We start from the raw sequence: 27,545 nt of genomic DNA, 5'->3' as shown, positions 1-27,545 counted from the left end.
AGATGTCAAGGAAACACGAACTAAAATAAACATCATATTACAGGCTACGAGTTACAAGCAACGAAGTGGGAAACAGCTTGTATGTGAAGAAATATTACATTGTGACATTCTATAGAAACTTTTAAAGTTACTTAATGCGTTATTAGAGGGTCATTATGTTTGTTATATGAACAATATTTTTGTATAAACACTGGATACATTGTACACCCCCGCTGGGAGAAATTTATGTACAAGATGAAAGCGGACAAGGATGACGGTCAAAGTGTTTGGTAGAGGCTGGGCTTACATAATACGAGTTCATCATTATAATACCCGCAACCAGCAAGACAAGACAAGACAAGACATACTGCTCAATCAGAGTAATATGAGAGAAAATTAAGATATAGTTTTTTGTATGCTTAGCACAAGTTTGTAGAGACCTAAAGCGTTTCCCGTTTCACTCCATAGCGTGATTATCACTTCAATTTGCGACGATTAAGTAATGAAAAATTAAAAACGCATCGTACTGTGATGATTTTGTATAGAATTTGTACAGTTCAGCATCATGTAAGCCCAGCATAAACGAATTAGATAGCACCGAAGAAAAATATATTTCTTTACAATACAGATATCATTAACATATGATATCGATTAAACGTCGGTCAGTCAAAGCATCACGACATTATTGTATTGTTAAGCACGCGACACACGCACGTGCGACACGACTGACGCTCGTGTGGTAACGTCGTGAGTTTATTGCGATTTCATTACTCATATATTAAAATTAAATGTATTATACATGAAAACTTCTTTTAAAACACTGATGTTTACGTAAAAATTATTTACGGCGATGTAAAGGAATGCTTTTGGAACGGATGACGTTAAAACGTACCAGTGAAACTGTAATATCTAATATTAATTAATGCATTCTGAATTAAAACTTATGATATATATAATAGAATACATTTTCGTTCGTTTATATATTATTTAACGTGAATGAGGAATCTCACAAACTGAGTGAAATTTCGTACCTAATTAGGCGGGACATCGATCAAACTACACACCGAGCCCCGTCGCTACATGTGTTGACTGTCAGCGAGTTAGAATTAGTTTAATTATATTCTTATGTATACTTAAATATACTTACCGCCGTTTTAAGTGTCTCAGCTTAATTAGGTCAGCATTTATTCAAGTTTGTTTCAAATCCACTTACATTACCTACAAATATCAGGTTATAATCAGGTCAAATAATTTAGGCACTTAAGTTATTCATTGCTTAGTTATTCTATTATCATTTTAAGTGAAACTAAAATAATTTAATATAAATATATTTTTTTTTAATTCATTTAAGCTAATTAGCTAGAACTCAGTGCAGTTTTAGTACGTTATAAAGCCAATGTGTTGACAATCTTAAACAGTTAAAGTGACATTTAATATTGTTTACAATTGTCTGTTCCAACATAGGATTTATTTGTTCAGGATGTTATTATACGAGCTGTGAGGGGATGAGACAATTACATACATGTGAGATTTACATATATAAATTGGAATTATTATTATACGTTTATTTTAAAAATAGAATGAATATTTGAAAAAAAAATCGACGAAAAGTTCTTTCTATAAAATTATACAAATGAATCTGTTATTTTTATCTTCGTTACGTAATCATAATAGGAAATGTTTTACACAACAAAAAATACGTTACAAACTTTACCTTCATTATTTGTCGCAACGTTTTTTAATGTCTCAATTTGTTTTCACGAAATCCAAATCACGTGTAAGACAGCTGCAGGCAAGACCTAATGCGGACAAATTGCCGAAAACAACCGCAGACCGTCGAAAACGCGATTTTTCACACTTACAAAACAAATATGGGGAATTATTACAAACAAAATTCCATCCTTATGCATACGTGTGACGCGTGAGCATAATTAATCCATATTAGTGTTCTATTTTCGAATTGAATTTTTTTTTAACACAAAAAAGTTCCAACACGTAAGAAGATACTTCAGCGTTCTTTGAAATTCGAATACTTTTTCAATATGCCATTAATTATAAGTTTTATTTTTAAACTTTGATGAATAATATAACCGAAATTTTGGGTTATTCGAAAAGGTAAATCGTATGAGAATTACAATGTTAGGTAATTAAGTAACTAAATATCTAAAACAAAGTATTGTATGAGCTTTATGTTTGTTGTATAACGAATAACTATAAATAGTTTATAAGTAGCAGCAATTTAAAGTCATTCGATGTATCTTAAGTATTATGCAGATTCAGACGGAAGAGCCAAAAAGCGTGACTGTATACCAGGAGGAAGGTATCGGCTGAATAATGTTAAGTGTTTCTCTATTGCTCGCTGGTGCAGCTCCCATAAACAATTTCGCGAAATAAATCCTCCTCGCCTGTTACTAGGGTGTTGTGAAATGGAAAACAGTGAAATGAATATTTATAATAATAAAAAATAACTTGCCAGTATATATATTTGCATCGAAAAAACAACGATCTTTATTAAATACGTTTTTAACATTTCTGTCAATATGATAGTATGACGTAACTAACCCGATGTAACCTAAAAGTTACGTTTACCGTATATCCGATAATGACTGTTTAATGTTATATTTAGTATACAGATAGTTCATGCTATAATTATTATCTATTACAAAAATATGAAGAACTTCAATAGCTATTAATTCTCAGTAACCAATACGTTGTAATGGCAGTGTAGTGGCATCCCGCGACAGATAGTATCAAGACCGTCCGAGGACAATCCTTTACATAACGCGCTCTAGCGTGTACGCCGACCTAAAGTAATTGATATAGACGCCTTTCTTTGTTTTATAATTCTTTGAAAAAACAATAAAACCTCTTTAAAAAAAAACTTTATTGCTGGCCAGTATAGATTCATTTTTTTTTAAACAAAAATCTTACTATATAATAGACACTTCTTATCGATACTTCTATCAACATTTTTCAATAGTACGGAAACGTGTTGTGTGCCTTCGATTTATTACAATGGGAAGTTATTTGCGATGCGGATTTAAAACTACATAATAAATAAGTGAAGGGACACAATACTAACAAACGGATATTTAAAGTTCATGGGTAACGATGGCGAATTTATAATCCTCTTCAGCACAGTATCCTGTTAGCGCACAGATAAAATGACATTGATTAAAACTAGAGAATAATATTATGTGTCGCGTACTAAAAACGAGTATGATTTAAATGATTTTATTCCCTCATTAAGTTGTAATATTGTCAAAAATTCTATTCCAACTCGATTTAATAATATTAATAAGTATATTTTGGAAATCAGATTTCACCGAAGCACTATATTCACCGCTTAATTTACGAATAATATTTAATACCATTTTTTTTTATATTGATTATAGTTTACGATTGAAGACATAAAAAAACTGTATTAGCATATCATTATAGATCAAACCGTTGCTTGAACATGAAAGAGGATTCCACTATTAATATCAAAATAATAAACTCGTATGAAGAATCGATTCACATCAAAATCTAAACGATTATCGATATAACGACTTTCACTCGAGTATTCGATGCATTATTTTATGTTAATGCAATTGAACGATAATCAGTATTATGATATATTATGATGTTCAAGAATATCTTCTTTATTTCTTCTATTCTCTTTGATCTCAACGTTCTACATAAATTATTGTTTATTATATAAAGTACAAATTTAGATAGCATGTATATTGAAGCTATGACTCAGTTTTCTCATAATGGAGATTTTTTAAACAGTACAACAAAAAAAAAGTTCTAAGTTCAAATGACCTTTTCTTTTTTTATGAGCAATGAAACCTCTTTTAAATTATTTCATATTAGTGGCCAGTTTTGACATTACAAATATTGTGTTAATAAAAAAAAACACACATGCAATGTTTATTCGTATTGTATTTCATTTTATATTTTAAATGTGAATTCGTTTCTTGGAATCATTACCTATAATACAGTATACATTAGTTCAGCGCTTCTATAAAACAACTATTCCTTGTTTTTAAAGCAGTTTACAATTAATATTAAATAGAAAAGAATTGTATTGAAGTGATATGTTTTATTTTCTAACATTCGCTGGAGGGACGCGGGTACGTGACGAGGACGAGACGACGGAGATTATCGTAACGTTATAAAAGTACTCATGGGAACACGACGGACATTTATCAATTATAAGTAGGAAAGACTTATGAATTATTTACAGGCGCCATTTTATAATGATGTATGTTTTTTATGTGATAAATCATCATTTCATTATTGTAGCAAATCGATAACAGACAAAAAATTATTACATTTTCTTGTTGTATTTTCAATAAAAAATTCGTGGAGCCTCTAATTTATATGAAACTCTATATCAATATGCTGATATCGACAGAACTTTAATTCGCTAATAACGCACGTGACTCACAATACAGTTGTACCTCTTTGCACAATTTTCACTATTGTTATAACAGATGTTTGAATCGTTTGTACAGATCAACACCTCTCAAATGTCGTTACAAACATTAACAAATCTATTATATTACAAAGCCATAACAAATTCAGTTTCTTTATACAATTTAATGACTTAATACTGTTCATATTCAGTCAACAATAAAGGTATAATATATACATAAATATTTTATATCGTTTGACAAATATTCCAAATTTAAAATTAATTTAACATAAAGGTAAGGTTAGAAGATAAAACGTGCGAAACCCAGAACTAAAAAAAATAACACATAAATTAGTAAACGCACTCAAAGTTATATATACATATAATATCACCTTTATATACGGTTCAAATATAAACAACTAGTATAATTGAACCATTAACAAGACTAAATAGATTGCATTTCCTATAACTCGTACAACCTTCACCAGACAATTAATTTTTAATGTATATCTGGAAGTGTCACCTCCCGGACGACTGAGAATTGCCATAACAGGGATTTTATTAGACAAAAAGGCTAACAAAAGCCGGAAAGCCTCCGACGTTATATATAAAGCACAACTCAACGTATACGACTTTGAAAGTAACTAATGTTTTAACTAACTAGTGTTGAGAGGTACGACTAAACTGCGGCTTGAAGAAAAACTATATTTTATGGTTTCACAATTATTTTTATGAAAGAAATGATAATTATTTTAATATTAATTCATTAAAAAAACTAATTAAAGAGATCTATATAAGACATCTTTAATATTGACAATATAAAATTGTGAACAAAAATATATTTCTGCTGTGTATTTTTAGATATATTAATAAGACGAAGCAGTATATGATTCTAATAGGAATTTCAAGGACAATACCTTTGGCCGTAATTTTTTTTTTTAGGTATATAACTAAAAAAAACGAAGGCCCATCAAAAAGAATTTTCATTTAAATTTTTTCTTAAGTTTCGGAACATACTTCGTATGTCAGCTCTGAATATCTTACAATATTTTTTTTAAATTCCAAGTATTGATATATTTATATTAGAATAGTTTTTAATTAAATCATTTTTAATTAAATCATATATATAAATAACAATTTGAGTACAAATATTGTTATTTTTCCTATATTTGATTCACAATATTTTTTCTACATTTTACTTGTTAGCTACAAACCTGTTCACGAGAGAAGAAAATAAAGTCTAAATTTTCTTGAAATGTTTTCGACTCTTGAAAATCTATCAAAACAATTTTCCCTACGTCTAATGAAGCTCTGCCGATTCGATCGATCTTAATGACTTGTTTATCTTTACCCTCGAACTATATCACACCACGGAGGTAACTTTGTATAAATGTTAAAAAATATTTATCAGTTATTTATCAGTAATTACTTTCTTTTAATCATAGAAATATATTTTTCAAATCGCAATTTTATGATTAGAATAAGCCTTAATAAATATGACATATGTACTAATTTCTGTCTGTGTCTCTCGAATCAGGCTGAGGGAAAACGTATAAGGTGATTTAAGACAATAGACGTTGTAACGTGCCGGTAGTGACATCTATAGTATATCTCACATGTCTAAATACACAACACAACTGTATGGCAAAGCCTTGACCCTGGGATAATCACACGAAATTTCGGGAAAACTTATAGCCTATATTGTATTCTGATGTCCAAGCTTTATTGTGAAGTAAAATTAAAATCGATCTATTGGTTTTTGCGTGGAAGAGCAACTGAATCATGATGCATCCCTACGAATTTTCACATTCATAATATTAGTAGGATTTAAACTCTCCTTTTCTGGTGCTTAAAATAAAATAATTGAATCCAATTATTATAAATTATAATTATTATAATTAATCAAAGAAGATATATTAATCTACTGTTGCGTCATGTTTCTTTTTAAACTCAAGGTTTTTCACTTCCGCTTTACTTTGTAATATCAAATAAATGTAAGCCAACCTTACTTGTGGTATCGCTACTGTGTTATTCCTACTCTATGACATTGTTAACAAACATATACACAAATGATATACATAACATACTAATACATGAGCGTGTGTGTATTATTCTATTCCAGAAAACGATGTAGAATTTAAAGAGACAACATTACATAATTGTATAAATAAAAAATAATATTTTTATAAACACCTAATTAATATAAAAACATCAATACATTCGATCAGATGATCCAAAGTTTATTGACCTCGCCTGAAATACTCAACCTTGACCGCGTCCGAAACGTTTGGGAACATGTGTTTGTTAAAATTAATTTATATACCATTCGAACATATTTAAACATTCAACATCAAAACTATAACGCCATAGTTAATATTAATACAGTCAGAGAATCATTGTTTTTAAATATCGCAATATATACATAATAACGAACCGCTTATACACATTGTAAATTGATGAAATTTATTACAATATATTGAAAAGACTTATACAGAACTCAGAAGCTACGACCTATCTCAATATGTTTCAATATAAACTATCTGAAGTCAATTAAATACAGAACGTAATTTACATTTAAAACCAAATCAACGTAACCAACAGTAATGATAAGAAAAAAAAATTAAAGTCACAAGCAAACTCTCAAATGTAAATCTATATATAGAGAATGCAGCTAGCTAGGTACTGAATAATATGAAGGTCTCAATCACATCTCGTTGTTCGAAGATTCGCGTTCGTGTCAGAACAGGCGCCGGCCACGTGGTCTCCTTCCCACGCCCGGGGGGCAATAGACCTCCACTGACCAATTTTTTTATTGAGTCGTGCCAATTGTACGGTTATACGGTATAAAATACCACTGCAAAGTAATTTATAAGATACGAACTTTATGAAATATCAGCAAACAATAAATAATTTATAAACACTTTTTCAAAAAACCGATAATATAATTGTGTTTTCTCTGCAATGTCATTATTTAAACTTTTAATGACAGATTATTATATATTGAACGAAGTGAGCTTCAAAGTGATTTGGTTTACAACACCAAATTAAGAATGTGAGATGCAGACCTATAATGATAATATAATGAATACATACTTAAAATTTAAAAATTTAAAGATTTTTGTATATATTTTTTTGGATACAGATGATATATAACAAGTATATAATGTTATAACAATTAACCAATTAGTATATATATTTTGGTAGAGTGCTCCCATAAAGACTTCTTCGAGAAAATCAGAATTTAAAACAAAGGATTGTAAAGATGTCGTTCAATTCGGAATTAAGATTCTGGTAACGCCATCTATCGCTGAGTAGCGGCAAACAATGTTATTATGATAAAAACAATACATTTTATAAGAATTACACTATGAAATATTAAAATTCTTTATAACATCACTCTATTAAATAATATTAATTTTGTATATTGTTATTTCTATTCTTAGAAATAAAAACGTCTGTTCATTTAACTGAAGAATCGTACAGAGTAATAAAAATCGTAATGATTCTAAATAAAATGTGAGCTTCATACAATAAAGCTGAAACTCCTTTAAGCAATTAAACATCAATAAAAGTACATTTTATCTCGGCAAAGATATAAAGACGGATTCAATAGACTTACTCAAGATCACTCTAAACACTTGATTCACTTACTCTATAAATAACTTAAGATACGGTACAGGAATACCTCTTGTAAACTATCGGATACATGACTACTTTAATAGCCGTGTGTCTACATCGGAATGGCGCTTAAATTGATGTATAAAATAAAAAAAAACGGTGTGCTACTGTAAAGGGTGCAGCGGAAATATTAAAATCATGCTTTTATTACTTTATATAAATAAGTTATTCATAAAAGCGTTCCAAATTTATATTAATACTGTCACAGACACACCATAGATATTATTTTTAACAATTGTAACCATTTAAGACTTAAAAATAGCATAGCCAGATATTACTAGATAATGATAGCTTATGTATTCACTTTTACAGAAACAAAACCACGTTCTACACTTGTATAGTACAATTTAAAACTCATTTGATGCGCATGCGCAATGAGCGAATACTTTACCATAAAGCAGTATGAAATATAAAAACAAATGATACACATAAAATTTAAAATAAAAAAAAAATCTGCCAAATTAAATAAATTCAGTTTTGTAAACAGCAAATCGTTACATTTGCATATTCTTGAATCTTTTAGGCGCTGAACATTAAACACATCTAAATAATAATGAATAATTTTTTAAACAAAAATTTCTCATAATACTATTTATGGTATTTATTTAATTAATTTATTTATTATATTTTGTTCAAAAAAAATATTCAAGTACTACTACAAGACTTCAAGCTTATATATATAGTATAAGTACATTTACTATCAGCTTTTAATGTGTGCAATAGTCTTAAAATACACTGATTTACTTTTATTTCAAAATTTCAACAAATGAAATGTATTGAAAAGAGACTAACTACTTTTTTTTCTTTATTTATTCAGCTAAAATAGTCATTTCATTGACGATACATTTACTTTAATAATTGAATAATTTCCTATATTTAAATCATTCAGGGACAGGGGTTATAAATGGGATCGTTTTAGGATCGTGAGGAGACCTGGTTATATTAAGCGTATTATAATTGTTCCAGCTGCTCGCATCTTAATCTAAGAAGCGGATGTTACGTGTAAGTCAAACAATTTAAAACTATATGTTATTATATTATAAAAATTATCGCTTTTTTTCACACAAATGTCTTCGATAGTTTGCATTAAACAATCCATGCGTGGCTTCAAAATTAACTATAAGATTTCATTTGTCTACATGTAATTTAAAATTAAAAAAATAAAAATTAGATAAACCTGTATTACAATAAATATATATATTTTTAAAGGTTTCGAATAATTAGAGGAGATATAATTAAAAAAAACTATAATTCTTTTAAATGATAAATATTTATACACTAAATTTTCATTCACTAAATAATTTGTCGTAACAAACAAACTTTAACACATATAGTATAATGACTACATATGTACATATATGTTTCCATTACGTGTTCAAAATATAAAAGAAAATATTTAAAAAACCAAAGTGGTCTTAAAAATCGATGGTCTTCAATAATGTACGGTATATTATGCTATATGGTACACTCTATTAAAGCTTTTTCAGCTCACAAAAAATATATGATGTCAGAATTCAAAGCCAGGGGACAATTTTCCCGTGAAAGGGTTTCCGAATTGGCATTTTCACAAAAGCACTGTCCAAGCGTGAACGTCAATTGAACCATTCGGAACATCATGGGAACTCGTAAAGCTTGGTTTACATTTTATTGTATTTAAATTTATTATACATTCAATAAAACTTGCGACCATATATAGGTTAATGAACAATGTATTTTTTTATGAGTATTTAAGATTTCACGAGTACTTTGTTTATACCGTTTTTGTTATAAAACCTATCAATCATAGAGAAGATTTCAAAACATGTATTTTCATTTACAAATTAACTTCATGATTTATCAAAACACTGAATTTCAATTGTCAATTAAGTTCCTCAAATCGAAATATTCACGGAAAAAAAGGTCAAAATCTACACGAGATCTCTATTTCATCTCATATAAACTCCCATTAATGAAAAGTTGAAAACCTCATCAGGATAAAACTAATTTAATAAATATTGTGATCTAGCTTTAGTCAGGTCATACGCGGATACTGCGTGAGAAAGTCATTTAACGCTCCATTACGGAATTCATGACCTAAACCTCCCGAATCATTGAACCCAGTATCTACAGACTACCATTTTGATACGTGCAATATGTCGCGTATGTATTTGAACCGTAACATAAAAATATTTCATGTAAAGATATAATAACTTCGTGATCTATATAAAGTTTCACTAAAAGACAGCAAATGTATCACTCGCTATACTTATCAGCTCATGGCTCTATCTAAACTTCAACTCTCTGACACGTAATAAGGTTTTTAGTTTGGCAAAATGTCGGTGACCGTCTATCAACTAAAATTACTTATAAGACTTATAAGAAAGAGGAAAACTTTAGGAATACTTTTGGTTGTTTGTATTTTACAAATAATTTATTAAAAAAAAATTATTTATAATGCCATCAAACTCATATGTTAGGCTTTGTTTATTGTTTATATCATTGTTTTTAAACAGTTTTAAGTAATAAAATAAAAAAATTAATCCAGCAAATGCTTAAAAGCGAATTTTCATAAAGTTCAAACAATGACTAAACTTTTATTACTGTAACATAAAAATTTTATCCAAAAACTACAGTTAATAATCCATTCTACTAAAGTTTTTCGCGAGTTATCAAATATAAACATTAAAAATCCCAAAATTAAAATTTAATCACTCAAAATAGTTAGAAGAGATTTAGTCTCATCAAATCCTCTAAACTTTAATTATTATTGCTATGATGGAAAAATATAATAGAGTTTTCTAAGGAAACAATATCCGTAGGGTTAAGGGTTAAATGGAGCCTTAACAAACATCACGTAGTTACATTCACATCACACGTAGACAATGAAAATGTTTTTTAAACAATATTTACTTTTAACAATGGTTTATCCGACGTTTACACAGTTCTTACATGTCAAGGATAGACCGGCCAGTTAGCAGGGTTCGTTATAACGAAAAACGATCCAAATCCCTTAACATAAGGTCGACATTCACATGACACACGACATGACGACATTACTTATTGCCCAAGCGTTATTTCAGTACGTTTAAGTTATTTGCAATCCCCATTTTGAACCTTATCCCATTTGTAATAAAACTGAATCATATACGTGGGATGAGCCGCCATATTTTTCTACTCTCATTGTCCAAAGCAACTATTGTTAAAAGTTATATAAAGAAAATCCTTCAACACTAATAACATGCTTTTACTTGCTTGTCCGTGTTAAAGACAAAACGCTTTAGTTTGTGCTTATTTTCTTTTGTATTAAATTTCAAAAAAATTATACATTTAACACGCTTATTTCAAAGAACCATTAAATTCGTATTAATTCTATAAAAGAGTATCATTACAACAACGCCTTAAATAGTAACTAAATTTAATCTAATAATAAACATAACAATGATATAGTCATATCTAAAGATTTCAAAATATACCCCCAAAAAGTCCACGGCCGACCTTGTGGAGCAAGTTTTTTGGCAACGAATATTAACAAATGTATTACGTTATTCACAAATTAATTATGTGAAAAGTATGTAAAAATTAAATAATAATTATTATTATATACAAATATTATAAGAAGAAATTATCTACTAATTAATACGAATGTTAACGAATTTCTAGAAAGAAAATTGTCCGTCCTCGCCCTAGTTATGCAACTTCAATATTTTCCTACATTGAACACGTAAACGGAAAATTTGTTATTAATGCAACAGTACTTAATATTTTTCATTATAATATTATAACAGTATTACATTAAAAATCATTAATTGGTACGTAAATAAATGGTTAAATAAATAAAAAATTAAGTACCATTTCATGGAAATTAAAAATGCCTGTATATTATTAATTTTAAACTTTCATCGATTAATATTAAAAATAAAATAATGCAATGAAAAACATCATGGTAACAGATTGAAAGGTTACACAACCGTAAGTATTCTGTATGGTGAACGGCAATGGTGTTATATTATAAAACCTTCCATTTGTGCGGTGTCTTAACTTAAACAGAGATTAGAGGTCGTAAAGTCACATAGAACTAAATACTATTAAGGTACGGTTCCATGACCATAAGGAAAGTAAATGAAATGTATTATATATTTTAAATATAGACACTTTTATACGTAACCATACAAGTTATACCAGTGCTAAAACGTTCGATCTTGTCTAGCGTTACTTATGTCAATAATATGAAAACCAAAATATGTTTAATCAATATCTTATACTATATATTATTGGTTTTACGAGTCGCGGTAGAGAAACCGCACATTAAATCCTTGAGACACAATTTAATTGCGACTTCAAAATTATCCGCAGCCAAATGAGAATAAACCCATTCGCACGCATCGCGCCGTCGACGATACACAGACATAAAGCAAGATGACAAAATTATTAATAAACTTTTACAAATACTTAACTGTTATAGTGTTGTGTGTTTGTCTCCGGGACACTCTACAACTGGTGCCATTGCGTAAGATTAATTTAATATATATGTATATCTTTATTTTAATATATAATATGGAAGTTCATTACAATTATTATTATTTTTTTATTATCGGAGTGCAATTTAATATTTATATAAAGCTATTTTTATATATATAAGTATGTAATCAAAATAGAATATAAATAAATAGATTATAAAAGATTAAATTTAAATATTTATTGATATATAATAATTTCCAGCCGATTTTATTCATCCGTGTGCTGAACTGACAGACGAATGTTATACCAAGGCTACACTGGACGCTATCCCGGGGATTGTGAAGGGCATCCCGGAGGCCGGGATACCGTCCCTGGATCCACTATACCTGGATAAGAACATCACCATGAATCTCCCCGGGAACGTAAAGATGACGTTCCACAACGGAAAGCTATCCGGCTTGAGTACCTGTGTACCTGATAAAGTTTCGTAAGTAATATATAAAATTCTTTAATTAAATTTATTTAAATCATCTATTTAGATATATATGTTATTTTACATAATGTAACAGTAAATAATTTCGACTTCTCGCTGCGTCTTAATCAGTATTATCATAAATAAGCGTTTATTACCCTATAAAGGGAAGTTTCTTAACGACTAACTCAGTATGTCTACCCCGAGTTAGCATCGCCACACTATACACGAAGACTTTAATAGTTTTCATTCATAAATCTTAGCATATATTATTATTATTAACGTATAATATTTTACTCAGTGAGAAACGAAATTTATTATGTAGTATTCAGTATTATTTAAGTGAAACACCACTTGGTTGCATTGTCATAAATTTACGAGTGTGTAGACGTGATTGAGATCGTACGTTGATACTTTTAAAATCGTAAGCTGCGTGTTTTGTTTGATGCAAACAAATTGTAAGGGCGCTTGTACACTAGTTATGCTCTAAATTTAACCGGGTTACAATTTAAAAAATTATAATAAGACCAGAAAATTCTTTTTTGTTAATTTTGCGTCCATTAATAGTTTAAATATCATCTTATTTATAACAAATAACTAAAATTAGTTCATGAAAATCGGTCCAATATTTACTTTCATTTAAAACGTGGTCAATAATTAAAACAGCTATAACAATTCGATTATTTTGATCATGTTACAGTCTCATTAACATATTTTTTTTATTGTCGTCAATATTCCACATTATTAAGAGCTTGAACACTTAGTTATCGTTATAATGACTATGATAACTGACTTTTTATATCCACGATGTCTATAAAACTTGCAGATTCTAAAACCTAAAAAAAAAACAACAGCAAAGAGTCTTTAATACTGTTTTATTACTGGTCAGCTACAATTAATTGTTTATTTCAAACATTTTAACATCTTTAAAACTATCATTGTACTTGTAATTCAAACGATAAATAAAAAAAAAATGCTCGTAACTTAGAAAATTAAAAATAATTACATTTGTAAGTTTACTAATTTTTATATTTAATTACGGAAATAATTTCGAGGAATTTTAAATAACCTGTATACAAATTATACATATATAAAAATTATTAATAAAATAAACTCTTTCATACAAACAATAGGTACTTATATTTCTCTGTTAATACGCCTCTAAATTCCAGTTTAAATGTTAATATACATAATATTATAATTTTATATAAATTTGAGCTCAAATAAAACAGACATCTGACTTAATGATAATAATAAGATCTTGCTGCAATTATGAATACATATATGTAAAATGTGATTTAATTTTTCAATTACGCCAAAAATATTCCGTTGAATTCAGTAACATTAAATACTACAAAAAAAATCTTTAATAGAATATAATTATACGAATAATTAATTAAAAAAAATTTGTGTATATATACATATATATGTATATGTATGCATATTATTTTATTTTATTAGAAGTTTTTGTCGTAGACTTAGTTTTTTTTATTGCGAAAATTAATAGATTATTATTTTTAATTAGATATTTTTTTACATTTAAATAAGGTAATTAAGCAGAGTACGGTAAATAATGTATATAAATTAATTTAATGTCATTGCTGTAATATGTACCTGATGCAAGGACATCAAACATTTGCAAACTTCTAAATGTTTATTTTAAACGACTAATGACAATATTTAAATCTTTTATGATCCTTAAATATAAACTCATGTTTACACTATAAAAGAGCAATCCGACGAATCAAAATATATTTCATTTAAGACGTGTTATTTAAAGATAGAAGTAATGTTTACATTATAGTGAATATGATTTTATTACTGGCAACACCATATCTGCACGATTTTTTTAACTTTAAATAAGTTTAAAAACAAATCCACGGAAAAAAACAAAAGGATGCCACTAAAATTAGATGTCTCTTCAAAATGAAATTAAAATTTATTTCAACACTATCAATTAACAACATTTTTTAAATTCTGAGTGTTTAATTTGTTACATATAAACTTATCCGAAACAAAGTTTATAGTGGCTGACCTGATATATAAAAAAAAAATATCTCGGGTTGTATGAATAAAATTAACCTTATTATATTTAGAGATAAAAGTATGTTGAGAAGTAATCATTCAGCTATAATGGTAATTTGATAACGTTTCTTTACAGATCTCGCCGTGAAAAAAGGACATTCATATTTGATATTCACTGCAATTTCACAATAAAGGGACACTACGCTATTGTTGGTAGAATTCTCCTCTTTAACCTGGATACCGATGGGCACGCAAAAATTAAAATCTGTAAGTCACCATAAATAAAAAAAAAATCAATCAAAATAGCTTTAAATATTACAATCAAGATAATTATATAGGCTTTATGTTAATTATAATTTATGACACAACATTTTTCAACCAATAGAAATTTCTAAACACAATACGAAAAAGTCAATTTCGAAAATTTCACCGCCATTTTTTATGTCCTTTATAATTCAAATAAAGAGGTTACATATTATTAAAAGTCAAAATTAAATTTAAACTACTTGAGCGTTTCATGTTGCGTGAGCGAGCGATTGCAAATAACAAAATGATTGCCGATTGGAGATTCAACCTGTAATTCGACTTACCCTGACATCATTTTCTGTTAGTGTTTCTATTTAATGCTTAATATTAATTAGCATCAAGCGAGGATCTTTTAATATGAAGTGTTTTAATAAATTGTTATATTAAAGGGAACCAACATATCAGACTGGAAGTGTTCGAGAAAGTTGTAAAAGACGCTAATGGCGAAGGCCACTACAAGATAAACTCCTACAAATACAAAGCAGATTACGGCACGGACTTAAAACTTAACCTAACCAACCTCTTCAGAGGAAGTCCCGCCATTAGTAAGTTGTCAAGGACTTGTAATAACATAATATTAACAATAGTTCCTTTGATGTAACTATTCATTATTGTACACACATTGAAGAAATATTTTGACTTATATAGAGAACCGTATTTACTTTGAAATGTTATTTGTGATTTATAACCGCATTTTTTTTTCAGGTGCGAATATTTTAGAAGTTCTTAATTCAAACTCTCAACTTGTGGCCCAAGAATTCGGGGGACCGATATTAGACTACGCTATAGATTACGCTATGAATGTGACTCAGAGATTCTTCAGTACGTACACTTACGACCAGATCAGCAAGGTCCCACTCCCAGAGGAATTTTTTGAAAAACAATAGTTCCAGATTTCTGGTGATCGAATTCCACACAATTTGAAACAGTATTTAATTTTTAAACTTAGTATAAGCATTGCGGGATTTACAATATTGAAATAATTTTGGCATAATGTTGACAACATTAGCATTCAATTTTAAACAGTACATTTGAAAATGTTCAATGTATAGAATGTAAATAATATTAACCACATTTCACCAACTTACTGGCATCAGCTGCAGTTGAAACTCGAAAAATATACGAAATAATGCCAACGACCGGCGATTCTCAGCAATATTGACGCAACACGTGACATAACAGAGTTGCGTGTCCGATAATGTATAAAGGTTTTATATATATGAATGCCGCCGAAATATATTTTATATATGGTAACAAACTGCAATATTACGTCATTATTGACAGTAAGCTTCACCCATTTTAAACGTATTGTTGTTTTAGTAAAAATAATTATAAATTATTATTGTTATTATGTTTATAGTTTAATTTCATCAAAAAATCACTCACAACACTTTTAGTACCGTATTGTGAACAGTATGTTTTTTTATTTAAAAGTTACAAGCCTTGAATATGTAGGTTAAGACAGAATGTAAATATCATTTCCAGAACATTCGTCTTGAACCAGTACTTCGATTTCTTAAGTTATATGACAAACGACTTTATTACTTAAACATTTCACATTTACGTCACATATTTTATTTATTGATAAATTTTTTATATGAAATTAAAACTTTTACTTTCATATTTTTATTAGTAAAAATATAGTAGCATAAATGTAGCATACAGCTATCAGAATATACATTATTAAATTAAAAAAAAAAAGAAATTTACGATAGATATTAACAAATTTTCATTCAAAACATTCTATATTTGAATATGATGCATTAATAAAACAAAAATCTGTTGTCATAAATCTAACTGAAACAAGTACCTATAGAATTGGTAGAAGTATACTTATACCTCCGACTGCCAAAACTATTTAACATCGTTTCTATATTTTTAGTTCAACTTTATCTTTTTTTTAATTCACAACTTTTCACAACATATTTTAGAACATAAATATGTCAAACAGTTTTAATAAAGATAAGTACATACTTTTAATAAATAGCTATAATTTCACACATACACACATGAGATAAATAAACTATATGATTTTAAAATTTATAAAATAGTATGTGACCTGATTATAACTCGCTTTTTATATGTTATTTAAAATTTTATAGTGATTTTTTAATAGAAAAACTTGTGGCATTAGGACTTAAGTATTTTACTTTTTAACTCTATATAACTCTAGTAACGTGAACTGCCGATTAATAAAATGCAGCGAATTCGCAAATCAAATAAAATTAGCGGTCACTGTACCATAGACACGAAGAAATTTTTAAACAAATTGAAAGCAAGCAATTAATTATTAAATCATTCGTTAAGATATTATTTCTAATTTAATTATTTGTGTTATTAAAATATTATAAAAAAATATATCTATATAATGAAAAGTGAATGTGATTACCATGAATTATTTAATATTAAGAACATTAATATATGTATATATTGTTTATGTTACTTAAGAATGAAATAATCATTTTAACGTCCCCGTTATTTTACTTAATAGGAAAAGCGATTTAATAAGTTTAGAATCAGTTTTTGTTCTTGTGGCTTATTTATTAGTTGAGTTTTCATAATTTAGTTTCAGAATTCAATACTGGTTTTTAAACTATACAACCTTCGTGCCTCAAAACCATCGACATTTTGTTTGTTCGAGTCTACGTATTTTACTTTTATTTTCAAATTCAAAAATGGAACGTTTATTAAGTTTAATAACAAGATCCATTTCCGTTCAGAAAGCAATCACTATCTGTCAACGCGGTCACGCGATACGGCTACATCGTCTGAAAACTTTTGATTGTCTATATTTTATGACTCCGTATATAAATCTTGAAGTAAACGAACTCCAAATAGGTTCTCAGATTACTGAAACGTTTATTTACAATACCATTATAGCGTTAAATAGTTTGAAAATTAATCATGTTGCAAACGAGAAAATTTACTGTATGAAAAAAAATGTCATTGTTTGACAAATAAGTCTTAGTTGGAAAAATATCCATAGACAAAATATAATTTAAAATTTAATTAATTTAAGTATAACATCATAGTCACAATTTTCATGTATTTGTATAATAACTGTTAAAATACCATGCAATTATTCTTTTATAATTAATGAATAAACCGATATTAATTATCCCGAGCCACACCATGTATGAAATACTGTAAGCGTTGTTCTACACTCGCATACAAAACTTTGTTTCATTGAAAATATTATTAGGATATAAAAATATAAAAAATCTTTTTACTACTATTTTTTTTTTATTATTCCAATGCTATCACCACTTATTCCTCGATTGGATGACAATACTACTTTTTCTATTCTACCTTATACCTTATTAGCACGTTACCTATATCTAATCTAAAACACATTATGTAACTATTTTATTGTTAAATGAAATTACTTACAAATCTTATATTTTAAAACAAAAAAGTTAATATATATTGAAGTATAGCATATACTATGTTGATATTTTTTAAGTAATAATATTGTTTATCTGTATTTTTCCATGAGCCGTACTAGATCACCAGACTCCGTATTGATCCGTCCTCACTATAAACATTGTAATAATTGAAGACTGCTTGTTTGCGCCGGTAATGGGAAATCCATAGCCATACATGATTCCAACGATGGTTTTCATTCCGCTCTGATTTTAACTTGTTTGTTTCGAGTTGTATGAACGTTGAATAATATTCTCAAATTTCTTTTTTATTAATAACTTATTAAGAAAAGAATATATAACTTTGTGTTGAGGAGACTTTACATTTCGGATTCATTGTATCCCGTAGTCGTACCGATAAAATAATTTCCATTAGAAATGAAATGTATTTTTTGTTAGGTTTATTATGTTTTAAATAATAAATCTAACACTTATACTCTAAAAGATAAACTTAAAATCGAAATATCTTGATTTTAAAATAAAAACAAAAGTTGTCAAACCTACATTTACTTGATCTATTTTACTATATATATATTTAATAAGACAAAAGCATCATAAGTATAATAATTTTAAATAAATATATTCTTAGGTAAACAACTACAGATGATCTTTATTTCATCACCTATAATCGCTCACTCAAATCGTCTCGTCTTTTATAATATATCATCTAGAGATCTTTTCACCCCCTGATCCACGTAGACATCTGAGGCCCCCATCGGAAGTATCACTCAATATCTGAAACACTTAAACTTTCAAGGTAAAAGAGCTTAAGCGTTTTAAGCCGAGAATCATTCCAGAATGTGCATCTTCATATTTTTAAAAAATTTAATTTTTATATTTCTATTAAGACACTTTTTTTATCGATTTAATATTTACGATAGTTTGTGTTCTTTTTTTTTTATTTGGTAACGAAACAATTGGAAAAAAATATGTCAAAATGACATGACATAAGGAAGAAACAAATCCGGACAGTAGACAAAAATTACTTATTCACAAAACCCTCTTTACATAGTTCAGTATAATATCGGCATATGACATTGGCGAAATCTATAAGGAAATCCACTAACCACAACGAAGAAGAAGTTACTTATAATTGACTTAATGTTCGTAGAATGTTCTAGTTAAAAAGCGTCAACAGAATTAATATACTTTATACGTAAATAATTTTCTTGTAAAGTATAGGTATTGATTATAATGAAATGAATAATATTAGTTTTACAAAAAAAAAATAAGTTGACATGTAAATAAAAATGAGATCTAAGATTTTCGCGAGTATTCATTTAAATAAAACTAGTATTATTCGGATTTACTACGCGGATTTTATTATTTAAAAACTACATAATCCCGACGTTTCGGTTACTTTGCAGCAACCGTGATCACGGGCAGACGAGGTGACGTGATCACGGTTGCTGCAAAGTAATCGAAACGTCGGGATTATGTAGTTTTTAAATAATAAAATCCGCGTAGTAAATCCGAATAATACTAGTTTTATTTAAATGTAAATAAAAATATTATAATGTACAATTTTTTTATTTAAACTCTATAGAACAAAATGAAACGAAATAACAACTCCATTGTTAACGGAGAATGATTGTATCACGACGTTTGCAGTCTTCAATAAATTACGGAAGCCATATTTGATGTAGATATTATTCTTAAGTAAATAAATAAAATATAGAAGTACAGGAACAGTACAATTTGAGTAAATTCTATTTCCGTAGTAATGGATACTTTGTCATAACAAAATCATCACGTAAATGAAATACACGTTTTAGCGCTATTTCCGTACGAGGGGTGCAATTGGATACGGTTTTTTATTTCATTTTTTTCATCTAAAAAACTAAGGGTAAGGATACACTTATCTTTCGCAAGAACGATATGTTATCACTTACACTTCTCCGCTTCTCAATCTTTGTACTTATTTTTTTTTTATTTCATTACAAATTAAGTCCAACTAGGTTTAATTTGTTCAACCTTTAAAATAATTGCATCAGTTTAATTTCTTTTATTAAATGAGTTTGATTTCTTTAAAAATATCAAACTTCTATACCTAATATACGCGAATGTTGAATATTTTTATGCATTTCAATTCACTTTGCTATTCTCCCAAATCTAATGTACTTGTATATAAAAAAATATATACTTACATAATAATTAACACGTCAAGTTCTTGAATTAATTTTGAGAAACTTCAAAATCATGAGCCCCACTGACATCTTCTCTGGCTTGTAAAGACATCCGTCATTCTACGCTTTAGGCTTACCTACCCTCGTTTCTTTAAACGCTACTTAAGGAAGCCAATTATAAAAGAGCCCTCTCAAATAATAGCACAGTGGTATAACATAGGAAATGAAGAATTCAACAGTTCAAGTTATGATAGTTGAATTTTTGTGTCTAACGCGTCATTTCCTATAAAAATAAATAAAACGTGTTGAACTTAATACGAAATAATGTGCATTTTAAACGAAAATCTTAAACTTTATAATAAAGACTTATGCTCAATTTTATTCTAAATTACAACATAGTTGAACTGTAAACATAAAAAAATACATTATATAGAAGAAGTATATGTATTCGACAAAAACAGACTTAATTTAAATACCGCAAAATGATTTACTTCTGACATTGGCATTACAAAGTGAACATACTAATAATGTGTTAACACGTTGGAGGAATTCAATGAAAAAAAATTTGGTGTAGCTCTATGAGAGGGTTTGTGATCTATGGTATAGTCACAAATAGGGTTGTTATGATGTATGGTCGCAAAAAATTGTGAATGCCATCTAACTTCCTCTCATGATGGATGTGACAAGGTCTTGAGGTAGAAAATTGCATCATTTGATTTATTTAATGATGATTTACGCAGATTTTGTCAGCGTTTCATTAAAATATGCGAAGCTTTCAACTCCGTCTTCGCTCTTAGATTTGGAGTTAGTCAAATATTTATAGTACATTATATATATATTGAACAAGAGAAAATATTTTGTGTTACTAGTATTTTTTACATCAAAGTTAATTAAAATTTCTGTTTGATTTAAAAATAAACCAAGAATACTTTTAAAGCGTCATTTTGAAAAAGTCTCTTTGTGTTGTCCAACACAGTCAAAAAGTATTGTAATGAAGAAAATACCTAAAAAAAATCTTAGTTAACTAGTTCTTTTCTATTTTAGACGACCTATTAAGAAAAAATATTTTGTTAAAGCTATCAACGACTTTACAACAGATAACAAATTACATTAATATTTAATATTGTTGTCAGCATTAGGATTAAAAAAGACAATTTTGATTTAACAATACTTTGCCATGCGATTCGTGGTAGCTTCACAGATTATACAGCAGTTACCTAAACCAGAAAGCAATAGAATTTAACAATAAAACAATATAGATTTTTCTCAAATATTACCGTAACTTTTACCATTCAATAAAAAATCGGTAAATATTCTAGACGTGTATATTGACATTGTGTATGATTGGACCTCTGTATAATCAAATGGTAATAATTAGAGTATGAAATAATACTTCCTTTATACTTATTAATGAAGAAAATATATAAAATAAAATTAAAACTAAATTGGGTTATCCGTGAATGAATTTGTCTCTTTAGAAGAACTCTTCCAGCCATTAAAAAAAAAATAACGTTCTGAAATCAGTACACGAATATTTTTAAATCTTAATCATTAAAAAGTATTAAATATTTTTTACATAAACTAAATAACTAAATAAAATATAATATGTACATAGAAATGAATAAAATTACAATATATATTAATGTATAAAAACACTGAAAAAATAAAAGAGGCTTAATATTCGTTTAATGTATGTGTGAAAAGCTTAAACAATGACTCTCAGTTAGCTTGTGGATATGTTACATTCACATCATAGACTTTCCTATGGAGACAACGTGAAATTAGTTATCGTTATCATGTCCCACCTGGTATGTGAAATGCACCTACTAGTGACGACAGCAACATTTTTTTCTTTTTATTCTCTATTGCATGACAGTTTAAAACTTTGTTGTTATGAACGCACTTTCTGTTATAAATATTCTTGGTAACCTTAAAATTATGCTATCTTCGCTATTCATTTTTTTCACCAGTATCTTACTAAATTGAATTATCAATAGTTTTGTTATTAATATTTTTGTATTTAATGAATGTATGTCATTCCTATTTGTTAAATAAAATATGATTCAAACATAAATTTCAATTATAAGTATCTGCGTAAAACATACTTTTTTGGTATATCGTATCTGGTACAAATTTTTTGAAGCCTTTTTAAACAATTTTTCAACATTTTTCCTTCACCTATGAATCCAGATAAGCATCATTACATTGTTTCGAGAAACAAAATCTGTAGGTACGCTAATTATTATAACCTATATATATTAGATATTTTTAAACAGTTAATTCAAACATTACCAAAATATTATTCAGTTGGTTCAAACAAATATGTGTTTAAATACAAAATTGTTTATTTTGAACATCACAAAGGCCGAGCTGAGCCACCGGGAGGCCGAGCTGCAGCGTGTAAAACATGCTCTCACCATCAACAACCTGCCCGTGCCTCGCCAGCATCGCAAGAACCACTTGAAGCCACCCACAGTTGAACGACAACCTGCGATACTGCCATATGTGAAGGGAGTTACTGAGAGAATAGGCAACATTTTGAAGAAGGTTTCCATTAAAACTATTTACAAACCACATAAGAAAGTGAGCCAATACTTGAGACCAATCAAGAGTAACATTCCTTTGCAACAAGCGGGTGTATACAAACTCGATCGTGACTGTAGCTTGTCATACATTGGACAGACAAAGAGGAGCATCGGTACTAGGGTTAAAAAACACATCCCAGATATCAAAAATAGGCGCGCGTCGAAGTCAGCAGTGTGTGAACACACAATGGACAAACCAAGCCACTACATTCGGTTTGACAAAACAATAATCCTCTCTCGGGAAGACAAGTATATACCGAGGTTAATTCGCGAGGCTCTTGAAATAAAAAAATATCCCAATTTCAATAGGGAAGATGGCTGGAATCTATCAAACACCTGGGACCCCGTTCTTAAAAATATAAAATCCCATGTCCGTCACCACACCGCAGGACCTCAAGACACCGTAAACGCATTCTGCCGGCATCCAGAGTGGTACGCCAGAAAATTAAGAAATCGATGGCGGTAGGTGATAAATAACAAGGACCAACTGACAGACACTCACATCTCGTCTGCCCGTGATCACGGTTGCTGAAAAGTAACGGAAACGTCGAGATTATGTAGTTTTTTAAAATAATAAAATCCGCGTAGTATATCCGAAATATATTAGTTTCATTTAAATAAATATACGTTTTTCTTTGTCGGAAAAGGTGAAGAAAAAGCAGTTATAAAATCGCTACGTATATAACCTTCTCTAACCTGTATAACATGTGAGAGATAACAGTTTCCTGAAGTAAATATTGAGTATTTATTTAAGTAAACACAGAAATATTCCCTTTTCATTACATTGGTATTCTACTCTCTTGTACTGTCCTTATTCTGAAGGAAAGCTGAATCGGTGTCAAATACGCCGTTTTTTACTCAAAGTGACACAAGCACATTCATCCCTATTTGATTCCTACACTCTTTACATAATGCGAGATAAAAAGTCAAAAATAAAAAAAATATTTTCATATAAGGTTCTTCAATTCGGTACAGCTGAATAGATTGTCTAATTTAAAAAAAGATAGGATGATATAAACTAAGCATATTTAGTAATTATATTCTAAATAATAAATTAATTTACCTTTGCTAGAAAAACGTGTAAAATATTAAAAGTATTTATTACAAATACAACGAATGATTTAACCAATATCCGTTGTGTACCCGATAATAAGTCGTAACGTTCAACGGATTGGAACAAAAGTGTCGTTAGTTCACTCATTCGCACGCGACCCGTTCAGTTCACTGAAACATTCATTACTATCAATTATTATTGTTATATGAATTACGGCTTACGGTTTGCGAGACCAATATTTAAATTTTTTAAATGTTATTCTTGCTATTCTAGCTACAGTTCTAGTATTTTATATTATACAAATGTGGGATACCTAAAAGTAAATATAAAGAACTATCCGTATTTAAAATTTATCTAAATATATCACTCTAATAAACAAACAAGTTCATTACAATGATTCATTGAATATTATCTAGATAAATTTAAAAGTATTATTCGGATATACTACGCGGATTTTATTATTTAAAAACTACGTAATCCCGACGTAGATAAATTTCCTTCCATACATACCACTAGTAGGTACATATCCTACAATAACATATAAGCTTAAAACTATACAGTTTTTTTCATTATACATACGAGTAAATAGCCACATGACTCATCCTAGATCGTTCACAGAGCCTTCCATTTCATTACTTTGTACAGAAACAAATCAAATCGATCCGCTTCTAATTATGTTCCAACTAACGGCTGTATAATTCATGCATCGTAAGTCACATTAATTCCGCAATGTAGTGCGCTCCGTGAATACGACCGGCGCCGTCAAATGTGAAGCGCATAACGATTAAATATTTGAATCCATAATGTAGATTTAAAGATACTTTTAACAGCTCAATAACGAAAATCTAGTCTCATTTATAATTGATACATCAGTATGTTTACTGTTTAAGCTATAGCTGTTTAATATTCACTAACCCTTTCTAAGTTATTATAAAGTATAAATAATTAATCATTATAAAGTGTAAACAAGCATAACAAATGCATGCCTAAAAAATATAGATAACATGAAATGAACGATAATTTACAATCTCAAATTTTTTATTTATTTTTTTAATAAATACACAACAAAACAAAAGTCACACGACAAATTACCGGCCACTATAAGAATTTAATCACATAATACAATAAAGCAACTATCCCACAAAATACATCACGTTTGAAGTTAATGAACCCGAGTGGTGTATAAATTTTTGCGTTTCCAGTAAATGAGGCTCCAATAAACCATAAATTTAAAGACAACACGGTAACAAAGGTGTGCATTTTGCAGTTCCAACACGAATACAGACTATTTATGTATTTTTGATCTGTTAAAAATAAACGCATCTTTTATTCAGTTTTACCGTTTTTGCTGTCAAATCAGAACAACTATTTAATGTGTCACATTATAAATATATGTCTGGTTTATTTTTTATAATTCAGATCTTGTATTACGATCGACGAATCTGAATTTTATATATAGCAAAAAGCTGAAAAGCTATTTTTAAGATGAAAGGCTGCTATTCATTTTGTGATTTAAAAATAAAGGCACCGCAAGAAGTCAATGGTGTGTTATAATATTTGTGATAAACATCCTAGCGAGAACCAGACAATAGTACCATCATTATTAATAATACAAGATCTTTGAAACTTCATATCGAAGCCCAGCTTTTTAATATTGCTTTATATTTAAAGCACGTGACAAGCTCAAATATTTTTTATTAAGTATGTGGCATTTAAATCGTGGGTAAAAATGTATTTTAAAAACATTATTCACTACACACTTTTAAATAAAACTCCGACTTAGAAACGTAGACTGGAGAAGTTTTATTTTCATTTAAATAAAAAATTACAGAAAAATATTAGTTTTTTATCTTGACTTAACAAATGGATTACAATTATTTATTACTCAAAATGTCACTAATTCCATAGTACTTATTACTTCATAATTTAGTCAACTTTGTGGCGATGTAATAAAACTTTTACTTTAATAAAAATCTATATTAATATTTTATGATATTTATCTAACTATTGATGAGGTTGAGACGGAACATCGCTAAGATTTTCTAGCCAGATCATCAGTGTTCCTAGTCCAAGATAAATATTTATGTGTAATACCTGTTCCTGGTGAATGAAAAATGAGAGAGGCTTCGTAAGTAATGTGACGATACGAACTGAAACTAGACATACTAAACCCGTATACGTACCATCATTGTATTTGCCTCTAACTGAAGCGAGTTTTTGTTGTTTCTTTTAATCCTGGTTTAAGTGTTCCAATATCAAATAAAATATAAGGTTTATTATCTCATAACCAATTACACTGGTAATAAATTTAAAAATGGCCTTTTTAAGTGATCTCTAAATATAATCCGCGAGCTAATATTAGCCATGACTTAATGGGTATGACCATCAAGAGGGTAACAAATTACACACGTCGATCAAACTCATTCAGCCAAGCAACAACGCCGGTTACATAATTTGATAGTTCGCGCCATTTTTTTTTTATTGCACGATATATACACGTGATGGATCCGCCAATATCACGACATGAGAAAAATGTTAAAACCAAAAGTAATGATGAAAAGAACTTCTCAAATAAATCAGGTTCAGATGAGGATATTGAATTTAAATACGTCAATAATGCAAAAATACAACAATTTACCCATTAGAATATATATTACTACTTAGTTATCTGCAGATTTATTCGTCCTCGAATATCTTGTTGCGTCCAGTAAGAGTCGAGTCAAATGCGTCCTCTGTCCTAGCTCTTATAGCGCTTGAGATCATTACCATTTCCGTAAGAACTGTAAACAAGTTTTTTTATTGGATATTTATCCCAGTAATCGGAGACACGGCTCATATATCTTCGAAATCCAGCCCTACTAATTGTTATTCATCTCATGCGATTACCAAATTTTTTATAAGTATGGAGGCCGGATGCATCTGAATTACATTATTTAACTTAATGGTCGCGAGTTGAAATGTAAAATCCATAGATATTTAATATTTATAGATTTTTTCATAAGTAATCTTGTTTACATATTGACCAAATAATCAATAGTATATATTTAGGTTTCTAAAAA

The 27,545-nt window shown here is 28.7% G+C and overlaps 1 protein-coding gene across 1 annotated transcript; it reads left to right on the top strand.

Annotated features, from left to right (window-relative positions):
* The first annotated feature begins 12,412 nt into the window (after positions 1-12,412).
* Positions 12,413-16,971, top strand: LOC116773909 (uncharacterized). Its single transcript, XM_032666484.2, has 5 exons — positions 12,413-12,545; positions 12,758-12,983; positions 15,130-15,260; positions 15,689-15,844; positions 16,005-16,971. Exons 1-5 carry the CDS (start codon positions 12,455-12,457, stop codon positions 16,184-16,186), a joined length of 786 nt encoding a protein of 261 aa, XP_032522375.2. The 5' UTR covers positions 12,413-12,454; the 3' UTR covers positions 16,187-16,971.
* Positions 16,972-27,545: the final 10,574 nt, after the last annotated feature.

This window comes from Danaus plexippus, chromosome 20 (assembly GCF_018135715.1).
Source record: "Danaus plexippus chromosome 20, MEX_DaPlex, whole genome shotgun sequence".
Lineage (NCBI taxonomy): Eukaryota > Metazoa > Arthropoda > Insecta > Lepidoptera > Nymphalidae > Danaus > Danaus plexippus.
Note: the sequence above shows the minus strand (reverse complement) of the source record. Positions and strands in the feature narration are given on the sequence as shown.